Here is an 11,073-nt window from a genome sequence, read left to right on the forward strand (position 1 = left end):
CGAACCCTTTTCATACGTTAAAAGTTTATAACTCTTCTTTTGTATGCTCACCTGTAGATCTAGGATTCATAATATAGATCTTCATTGTATTCAAAACCTCACCGTTCTTTAACAAATATTCTGCCACTTCCATCTCATCCCGGCCGCTGTCCCGTGCATTGCTTAAAAGAGATAGTCTCTAGGAAAGCAAACAATTTGGTTACGCTGGTGGACTGACCAGATCCCTTTCAAGCTCATCTAATTCAAAATACGTTTCAATCTATCTTACACTATTTTTTTAAGGCGAGATGTTTCACTCTTAGCAATTCCCAGTAAGTGCAACCACCAAGAGTCCAAGACTCAGCTCTAATTGGTACAGAGTTTCAAAAGTAGAAAGATGAAAATCCTTCATGAAAGATAAAGTATTGATTAGATAAAATCATGAAATAGAAACTTATGCAAAAATGATTCTTATGTCTTAACTATAATCATCACTATTACCTTACCTCTCCAAAAAAAAAAAAAAAGTCATAAATTTGGGTGTATTTTTGTGTTGTTCAACAACTGCTACCATACAGGAAGATTTCACCAATCAAAATACTTTCAATTTCAAAGTATTTATAGCCCTAGGAAATGTAATCAGGCAGCGCATAGTATAGCCAAAAAAGCGTTTTTGTTTCCTGCATTTCAAGTTTGGGTTGAAGAAGGACCGCAATGACTCTCCAATGTGCTTATTTCTGATGTAACTATCTAGATTGCTCATCACTTTCTCAAAAAAAAAAAAAAAAAAAAAGACACCATGAGTGACATGACGTTTTTGTCTTTCCCCTCCACTTTTTCCCGCCCATAAGTATTGTTCGGAGAAAGAAAGGAGAAAAAAAAAAAATTTCTTTTACTCTTTGTGCAACGAGCCAAAGACTAAACCTTTGGAAAACGCACTCACACTCTTTCAGTGCCTCACCAGCTTTGAGCTCTTCCAAAATCCAAAGCCAGGGTCTTCTTCTCCACACCCATTTCTGTAAGCCCAACAATTCTTACTCTCATGCTCCTCCTCTTTTCCTTTTTCACAAATTGTATCATTACGCTTTGTGGTTTTCAAAATTCTCTGAGGGGTTTTATGCTCTTGCTTGTGTTTTAACATGAGGGTTCTACTTTAGGGTGTATTTCTTTGGTTGTGTGTGGTAAAATGCCTCAATTTTTAACGTAACTTAGGGTTTTACCTTGAGGGTTTTGTTAGAATTGTATCTGTTTGACTTATTGTATGCATAACTGTATTATCTGATTCGAAAGTAACAATCTTGAGTGTGTTATGGCAGGAATGGGAAGTATTTTATTTACTTGTTTGTTTTCACATGTCGATCTGTTTGGGTAAGTGAATGTTAGGAATGGGTTACCTTATTCTCAAAGATTTCGAGCCATTTGATGGTTTCAATTTTTGGTTTTCCTTATTCTTTGGCAATGAAGTGTAGGAATTTAGTTTTTCCAGTGTTTTAGTTTTGTTACCCTGCCATACTGGGGTACATTCTCAAATGCAAGATTACCCAATGCACTTTCTGGTTTGATGACTTTTTAGCATGAATCAACTGTATTATGTATTGAGGTGAAGAGATCTGTATAGGTGTGCTTGATTGAAATTCAGATCGATAAACTGATCTAGTTATTTGTACTATATTGAAGTGAAGAAGCGGCAAATTAAGATAAATAATCCTATGCAAGTTGAGGAAGGGTTAATGATTATGGAAGAGGCAATTCAGAAAGTGGAAGGATTCCCAGAGACAAAGCTCACCACAGAAGAATATATGAAGTAGTACGATTATCCTTTATCGTTTGGTCATCACCCACACACATAAATTATTTGTTGCCGTATATTTGTAGCTGTTTACTGAACATTGTCCTGCACGCACTGCATTTTCGTATAGGGGTCTTGTATAATCCAAATCCGCTGGTTGAATGGAGGAGATTTCCTACACTCTTTCCTTAGATATGTTTATATTATGTGCGATAAGCCTGGGGCTGGAAACGAGGTATTGCTATATGAAAAATTTAAGAAGAGCTTGGAAGACATCATCAGCTCCTCAGTATGTGGTGTTCTGTTTGTAATGGTTTCATGTTATCATACGGTTAATTGGTGTTTGATTGTGCTTGGTATCCTCCTGGGAGTTGTTAAAAAAATTATTGTATGGATGATAGCTAGAGAGTTTCGATTCCAACATGCTGGCAGGTATTTGGCTTTCATGTTCTTGCGAAGTTTCTTATTTTGTCACTATAGCTATAGGATATCAAAAAGTTTGCCTTGAAGTTTTATTAGTCAATAATTGAGCATGCTTAAAAGCCATCAGATACAAGGCACATTGGCTTTTGTTAAACAATTCGTCTGGGATATCAACTTTTGTCCTTTGCTTGATATTTTTAGAAAACTTTGGTGAGGTTTGTTAGAATAAAGTGGACTTAACCACTACACCAAAAACTGCATCACACGACGGCGAAAAAACGTTGTGTGATTTAGAGACTCACCGTCGTCTATCTCGATGTTGTCTGATGAAAAATCAGACGACGGTGAATTCACCGTTGTATGATATAAAGTCAGTCGACGTATATTCCTTAACACCGTTGTCCCAGAACTCGACAGATGCCGGACTCATCCATGCGCAGCAGTTCACACAACAGAATTTGCTTTTTTTCCGTTGTGGGTTGAGATTTTCATACAACGGTTTTGTAGTTTAGCTGTTGTGTGATTTAAAGTAAGACAACTGTGTTCTAGTATTTTCTGTTGTATGAGCTTAAAACTAGACGACGTAACTTATTGAAATCCATTGTGTGATATATATAATTGCGTTGTGTGAGTACCCAAATTTTGAATGGATATAAATTAATAGTGAACAATTGGAATACAAATTGAATGCAAACCATCAAATGATCAACATTTGTACCAAAATCATTGTGATACATCAATTCATCAAATATTGAATTTAAGGAACATTGCTAAAGCATTCATACATCTCATAGACTAAAAAGCATTTAAGTTTCCTGGTTAAGTTTTACATGATGAAAGAAAATATGGCTTGCTGCATTGCTTTGTACTCCACGCTCGATCTCGGAAAGACTCTTTATGCAACATTCCACCATTTAGTTCCTGACACAATTAACAAATGCAATGAAAACAAAAGGGATAATGCCTTACTATGTACATAATATACAAGCATTTTAGAATTAAACAATTTATAATATACAAGCAAGAAAGAAACAGAGAGTGACGTTCTAGCAGTAATTAAAAGTATGATGTCATAGGTATAAATTAAATGCAAGAGAGCAATCACTTGCAACAAAGAAAAAAGTATGATGCTTTATCAGAAGTGCCAATACTCTACTAATGATTTATCATATTCTGCAATTAGGAAGTAGGGTGCGGAAAGCTCCAATAAGATGGAGCATGCGACTTGCATTACTTGCTTAAATCCAAAGACACATTTATCTGGGAAATTCTTCCTCAGACACTTATTAGAGCTGAAATAACAAAAAAGTTTGCAATTGGCCACTTCTACCTATACATGACTGTACATAGTTGAAGCACCATCGCTTTAATCCAGACTAATCATGTCTAAATAACCATTATCACCAGGACTATGAGAATCTCCATCAAAAATAGCAATTACAAAGTTTGTGCATAGATATCTATAAGTAATCACCAACTATAAAACATACCCCCATCGGGATCTCTCTTTTCATTCCCAATCATAATGGACAAAGAACAATCTATGCAAATTACCAGATGCCTTTTAAGGGAGGTGCATTGCAGATTTATTTAATGCGATTGCTGAAAAAAGGGTAAACTTTTATTATATTTGCTCCATTTTTTTGGGTCCTTTTTGTCTATAACAATTATATTACAGAGAAGCTAGATGAGATGTACAAATAACAGGAAAAACAATAGGAGAAATGGGATGATTAGAATAAGAGTCAATTTTGTGGCAGCTTTAATGGGAGGAGAAAGTCTTCTACAATGGAACTAGAAAGGGCAACAAGCTTATATCAACTACATGTCAGTCTGATAGTTGTCAGCTAGTATACATACTCTGCAAAACAAAAGGATTTGCAAAAAATATCTGTCCAAATAGGAGGAGTTCCATTCAAAGACTAGAGCTTCTAAAACTGCAATTTCTGAAATAGCCTAATACTCGGCAAAACTTGAAAATATTTCATAAAAACAATACAGCAGTAAGAACTACCCTACTCAGCTATGTCTTTTCCCCTTATATCAGTTATTTCTTACTGACTAAGGTTTTAATGTCGCCACTATACCTTTTTTTCTTTTTAGGTTTTCTTAGACCAAAGTTTTGAATAAATTTCATCTTCTGATAGAAAAATAAATATTAAGAAACAGATATAGTAGTTGAACATTACATGGCATTGAAGTACAACCAACAACAAAACATCTGCAGTCAACACAGAAATGAGATAACTGATGCCTTACACAGTTCTGCATTTTACCTTCAGAATTCGGAGTACACGGGAAACGCTTTGCTTCATCAGCCGTTGCCTCATTTCTTTGCAGTACATCAGCCTAACAGTTTCAACATATATTTCAACATCCTCGCACTCTTCAATTTCAAGCACAACGAACTAGACTGTTGTTCAGCAAGTTTGTCAGCGCAAAAGTTGCTATTCTCCACTACTAGCACATTGATGCAGACATCTCAAGCTCACACAACACAGTTTTGAAAAATCAGGGCCTCTTCTTTGGCACAACTCTTCTTTCCTATCCAAAACAGTCTAATCAGTAACCACCATGAAAACTCATAAGCATGAAAAGCATAAAGGGTGTGATCTTGAAAACAGAAAACACCAAACTTGTTCAAAATTCAAGTTTTAGTCTCTTATATTAATTGTTGCTATCATTCCCCTTGAATCTTTACCAGAAAGAAGAACCCAAGCAAGCAATCATTTTTAAGTCCAGTTACTAAGAAGCATTAAACTCTAATTCTTTTCCTTAATTCCTTGAACTTTCTTAAGCATATGTCAAGAGTTCAATTTCAGTTACGTATCAAACAACCCAAAAGAGAAGATAATATATTACCTACAGATATGGCTGCTGTGCTCCTTTTGTAACTGTACAAAATTCAAAGATAGGCAGTTAGGTATGCAACTTACTCAGCTTCTTTACAACCATAGCAGAACAACAGAAACAGAAAATAAAAAGGTTAATTGTTTCTTAAGTTATTCATTCCTTCATTCCTTAATTAAGGAATCAAAAGCAAGAAAATGAAGTTGAGAGTGAAGAACAGGTAGAAAACAAAAACAGTAAGATTAATTACAAATATCTACAGATTCTATGGCTCATCAATCATTATCAACTCCAACTTTTAACGTTTTTCCTCACGAGCACATCCAAGGGTTAATGCTAAAAATCTAACATTTGAACTGTAGTTACAATTAAGCTGCACAGTTACTTTACGTATACACATGTGGGAAACCTTGAACACTCACTTAAAGGAAATTCATACATCAAACTCATAACACTATGATTTCACGGACAAAAAATTGGGTTGTAGCTACAACTACCATCAACACAAGTATTTTTCAATTGAAAGAGAGAACAAATTAAAAGCTAGAACAATAGCAGCTGAAACTTGGAAATAATAAACCCAAAAAGATATTGGAATCTAAATTCACACGGAAAACAGAGACCGAAATAAACTGAAAAGTGATCGTATAAAAAACATGACAGCAAGATAACGACAGAGGACCCATGTTAACAATAAAGCACAATATTCTCCTCAACCTTCATTATATTAACCATTACACATGTTAACAATAAAGCAGTACACCACCAAAAAAGAAACATGACAGCAATATAATGACAGAGGACCCATGTTGATGTTAATGTCTGACGTCTTATTTGGAGAATTGCATAAGAAAGAACAATATAAGAATGAAAGAAAGAGAGCAAAGTATAAGAACTGAACCTTCAGGAAAGCAAGCTGTTTTAATCCCATTTCAACTGCAAGCATACTACCAATGTTTCCTTCTCCAGTTAAATCATTCAAGTCCTGAACTAGTTTGTTTCTCTTGTCAGGATCATCATCACCTGTTCAATTCACGAAGTATTAAACCCTGGCTTAACTAATCCTATCACTACAGAAGAACCTGTTTTGCCAACAAGATCAACACCAAAGTAAACAGCAACACCCATATTAGAATCAAAACCCAATTCAATTAAAGTGTTGACCAATTTGGAGTGGTGGATGATATGAGACGTGTAAGACATATTTGGAGCTAAACTGATCAACTAACCAAAACCCAACAAAACCTTATAATAATTATTACCAAAAGTTCGATTTGGTGAGGACGGTGGATGATATGGGTGTTTCGGATTCGTTGTTTGAAACAGATCCTCGCAGTGAGGGTAAGAACTGTGGGTAAGTGAGGACGCATAACTCGGCGGTGCGCTGGCGGCGCTGGAGCTCTCCAATGGCATCGCAGAGGCGTCTAGGGTAGGCGATGAGGTCGGTGGTTTGCGGAGAGATGACGGCGATAGCATTGCGAAGAGGATGAGAGGGTTTAGGCTTGGCATCTGCGGAAGAGTAGATGAAAACAAAATAAACCTCTTAAGATCTCATCTACATAATTAAGCAATATAAATCGAGTCACTGACATACCCATCTAATTCTGATTTGGATGAGAAAAAAGCCACCGCCAGTCAAGGCTCTTAGAAGCGAGCCCTCTGCCTATCCCGAAACGCCATCGTCTTCCCATCTCACCCCATTGGACGGCTTGAGAATCGAGGCCATCGTAGTCGGCTCCCTGTAAAGGTGGAGGATTTAGGGATTTAGAGGGTTGAAATTAAGTATGGAATTGGAAACTGGGGAGAGAGGGCCGAGAGAGGTTTCACGAGCCAGAGAGCTTTCGCGGAGGACTAAAAGATTCACGAGAGAGATCGAGGTTTCATGAGAGAGAAAGAGAGGAGTTTCGGGGAGGCTATTCGAGAGAGAGGGTTGAGAGATACAAAGACCTAGGTTTTGTTTTTCTTCTCTCTTTGTTTTCTTTGCACCACAATGTGGTGTGGCAATTAAACCTAGAAAAAAAATTGTCAAAGTTACTCACACAACAAAAACCTCACCCAACTGTCGTCTGAGTGTCGCACTAAAAATCAAAATGTGAAATCATGGAGGGAAACATGGCGCCTACAGCATTTTAGCTCAAAATGTTGCCGCCCAGTTCCAAGTTCACACAACAAAAAATCTTAATTCTGTTGTATAATTTCTACAGCTTGCACTAAGCCTATCTAGAGGAAGACATTCAAGCAAGCTTCCTCAAACTTTGGTGCTCAGTTTTTCAATCATACAACGGAAATAGTGAAATCCGTTGTACCTAGCACCCCAAATTTCAGTGTTTCAAGAGGCAACCAAGACTCCAAAGTGGAGGGAAATCTGCCGCTAAATTTTTTAAGACTCAGACGACGGACAATACTTAATTCCGTTGTGCAATGTAGTTCTGATAAAAAAGTTATCACTTTATTGACATTCACACAATAGAACATCACTAATACCGTTGTACAATCGAGTTTACTTAAACACACAACGGATGATTTCTGTTCCGTTGTGTGATTAGTGTTGTGTGATGCAGTTTTTGGTGTAGTGAACATTATCTAAAAGCATTAAGTAAATTGAACAATTGATTTAGCTAAATAAATAACAAGAAATATGTAGCTGTAATTCTAATACCAGTCACCTATCGAGATGTATATCTCTTGATAGGAGTAGGAACCTCATTGTTAAAGACCTGATTAACATAAGGGATTGTGATAAAGCTTAAGTCTCCTATCTGATAAACATAAAGTAAAACTAGGACTCCTTATGGGATGAGTCCGGGATGAGGTTTTGGCCAATGTTCAACACTGCCTTTTGCATACATTCTCAGCCCCATTCTGAAGCTTAATAGTGTTGAACCATAGACGCCTTTCTTCCATTGTGCAGCTGCTTGTTTCTGATCTTAGAAGATGTCTGCCTCAGTGAATGCTCTTGGACAAGCTGTGGTTGCAGGGATTGAAAGTGATTATTCCTACCAAGACTAGGAGGGCTTCTGGCATGGTGTGCTGCATAATTGTTTTTTTTTTTTGGTTCTGGTACGGGTTGTGTATTATGTTTGCCTAATTGAGGACCAGCCTTCTGAACTAGATAATGAGAGTACAAATGAGGATAGGAGGAGTGGTATAGCAGCAACAGGAAAGCCAAAAATGTCATTAGGTGTACTATGTCTGACACAGTGAAAGGGTCTATAGTGGAGCCCGAGTTAGCCATGGACTTTCTGGAGGAAATTGCAGACAAATATAGAGAGAGTGACAAGGCTGAAGCAGCTAGGTTGTCTAGAAAGTTCAATGAACTGAGTTTCTCTGGGAAGGGCAGTGTGAGGGAGCATATTATGCAGCTAATTGACATTAATTCTAGGCTCAGAGACCTAGACAAGGGAGTTAAAGATGAGCAGGTAGTGCATGTGGCACTTCATTCTCTGCCAAACACCTACAGCAACCTGAGAACTTCATAGAACGCCCTAGAGACCAAATGGAACCTGAACAAGCTAATCTCTATCTGTGTGGATGAGGAGGAAAGAATTAAGAGAGAAGGAGCACCAACTACTACAGTTAACCTGGTTGAGAAGCCAAAATGGAAAAAGCAGAATAAGCTCAAGGCTAAGAAGACCACCATCACTAAAGTAGCTGGGAAACCTGCAGAAGCTAAAGCTGGAAATTTTTTGAAGTTTAAGTGCTATTTCTGTAAAAAGATAGGGCACATGAAGAAGGACTGCAGTGGCTTTAAAGCTTGGATTGGATGATTAAGAAGGGTGAGTAATTTCCTAATTCAGTCTTTTCTCTAGAGGTAAATTTCATAAATATAGATTCACACACTTATTGGTTAGATTCACACACTTATATTTGGTGCAGATTGATCAACAGCGTTGTGGGCAGCTGATTGATGCAAAGCTGCTTCAAGATGTCACAAGTATCTTTATGGAAGTTGGTCAGAATGGATCACCATGTACTATGAAATCATCAAGCGGGCTATGCTTGGAGAAACTGCCACTTTCTATTCCCGATTATCTTCAGAGAATCAGAGTGGCTTTTGTGCTATTCGTTCCTTTGTTACAACTTACAAGTTCACATTTTGAGACTCGAAAGAATCTACTAATAAGTTTGTTGGAGTTCTACGGTTAAGCAACATTTGATTAAGCAAACTTCATTAAGACAAGATTATCATCGGTCATACGAACTTATTACATTATGATTGATGTTTACATCCGTCAAATACAAGCAGGTATTTGGAACTGGGATGACATTGAAATACATCTAATTTGGATTAGTACGTATTGCTCCTTTTGCAGCTGCCCGTGTTATCAGATGCAGGCCAATTTTCGTTTATGAGATCCTTTGTCATACTCATCAGGTTTAAAGGAACGCGCCTCTTCATTAAGTCTCTTAACTCCGTCATCAGTTACTGTCCATCCAATTATTCCGTGAATTCATCTGATTGTCAGTTGGTTCATAATCAATCTGCCAATGCGTTAAGCAGGGGCTTTTCTTTGTCAAATGATCATGCACCTGTTGTCTTGTGAATGAAATAAGACACTCTGAAATTAAATAGATCAGCCTTTTTCTCAACATATCTGATCGGAGTAATATTTTCTATGTTTTTAGTATCATTTTCCCTACATTTTACTTAGTTATTCCTTTAACAATGTCATTTCTAACTTACTTTGTTGTTTTTAGGTAGAAATGAGCTTCAATTGCAAGAAATGAGCTAAGAAGAGCTAGAAATGATGGAAATGAAGGCAAGGAGGAAATGTGGTGCAGAAATGGAAAGAAATGGAGAAATGAAACTTTCCTAATCCTACTAGGAAACGGAATCCCAGTTGAAGTAGGAATCCTAATGCAACTAGGAGTGAGCTCGGAAAAATGGTGTTCAGAAATGAAGAAATGATAGAGTCCTAGTTGGACTAGGAAACCTGATGACACTAGGAGTCCTGGTAGCGCTAGGAGATGTTGTGGCTTCAAGATGACTCAAGATTGTTCAAGAAAGTTCTAGAAGACACAAGGAATTTCGGCAATAAAGGAATGGGCTTTGAAATTGTCCAATTGAGAAGTCTGGCCCAAAGATTGAAGCATGTGACTTGCACATGAGTCTCTAGATCCTTCCATGAAGTCTTGAGGAGTTCTAACCCTAGATGAATTTTTTTTTTTTTTGCCGTGAGAATTAAAGAAGAATATCAAAGATTTCGGCAAATATCTTTTTGGGATTATTTCGGATTTCTTTGGATTTTTGGACAAGAAAATATGGGAATAAGTATTGAATTATGATTCCTACATCCAAGGAAGCCAAAATATGGTCTAGATACATGGAGAATTCGGCCAAGACTAAGGTGACTTGTTCTCTAATTCAAATGGAATTTTCTTATTGGTTGAATGATGTCACAAGAGAGAATTCCTAGGAAACCCTAACCCTAGGCCGTGCACTATATAAAGGGGGAAGCTATTGCCGTGAAGATCATCTCTCAACCCTGAATCAAAAATTGCAATCTCTCCCCTTTACTCTCTCAAAGTTTCGGTCTCTTCAAGTGTTCAAGGTTTTGAAGTCGTGAAGCAAGATCGTCATCTCCAACACATCCTTGCCGTGATCCTCCTTGCCGTCCATCACCTTTGAAGACCTTCTTGCGTTCTTGAAGCATCTTTAAAAGTGTAACCATGAACCTTAATCTCTTGTTTTCTGTTTTGATACTTTGTAACTTAAAAATCAGATTCAATAGCGTTCTATGTTTTTGGTTTTCTTGGATGTTGCGATTTCTTGTTAGATTAAAGTATTTTTTTTGATGTTTAGTTTCCAATAACCTTGAAGCATGAATTCGTTTTAGGATCAGATTTGTAATTTGCGATTTCAATATGTGTTCTTGAATGTTTGTTGGTTTTGTTCTTCAATCCCACCTATCATGTTTTCGATTTCTTTAGTGGCCACTTTTGGTTTCGAATTGCATGATTGAATCCATAATAAGATGCTAGCGTTCTAGGTCTTGTTAATTTAAGTGGAAAACCTATAATTACTTAGGTAA

General features: G+C 37.1%; 1 protein-coding gene across 1 annotated transcript; it reads right to left on the minus strand.

Moving 5' to 3' along the window:
• Positions 1–2,879: 2,879 nt before the first annotated feature.
• LOC133739364 (uncharacterized) lies at positions 2,880–7,028 on the minus strand. The gene is made up of 6 exons (XM_062167145.1): positions 6,636–7,028; positions 6,304–6,550; positions 5,943–6,064; positions 5,054–5,085; positions 4,468–4,735; positions 2,880–3,112 (listed from the first exon to the last, which is right to left on the minus strand). The coding sequence occupies exons 2-5, from the start codon at positions 6,548–6,550 to the stop codon at positions 4,639–4,641; spliced, it is 498 nt and encodes a 165-aa protein (XP_062023129.1). The 5' UTR covers positions 6,636–7,028; the 3' UTR covers positions 2,880–3,112; positions 4,468–4,638.
• Between the last annotated feature and the right edge of the window lie 4,045 nt (positions 7,029–11,073).

This window comes from Rosa rugosa, chromosome 3 (assembly GCF_958449725.1).
Source record: "Rosa rugosa chromosome 3, drRosRugo1.1, whole genome shotgun sequence".
Lineage (NCBI taxonomy): Eukaryota > Viridiplantae > Streptophyta > Magnoliopsida > Rosales > Rosaceae > Rosa > Rosa rugosa.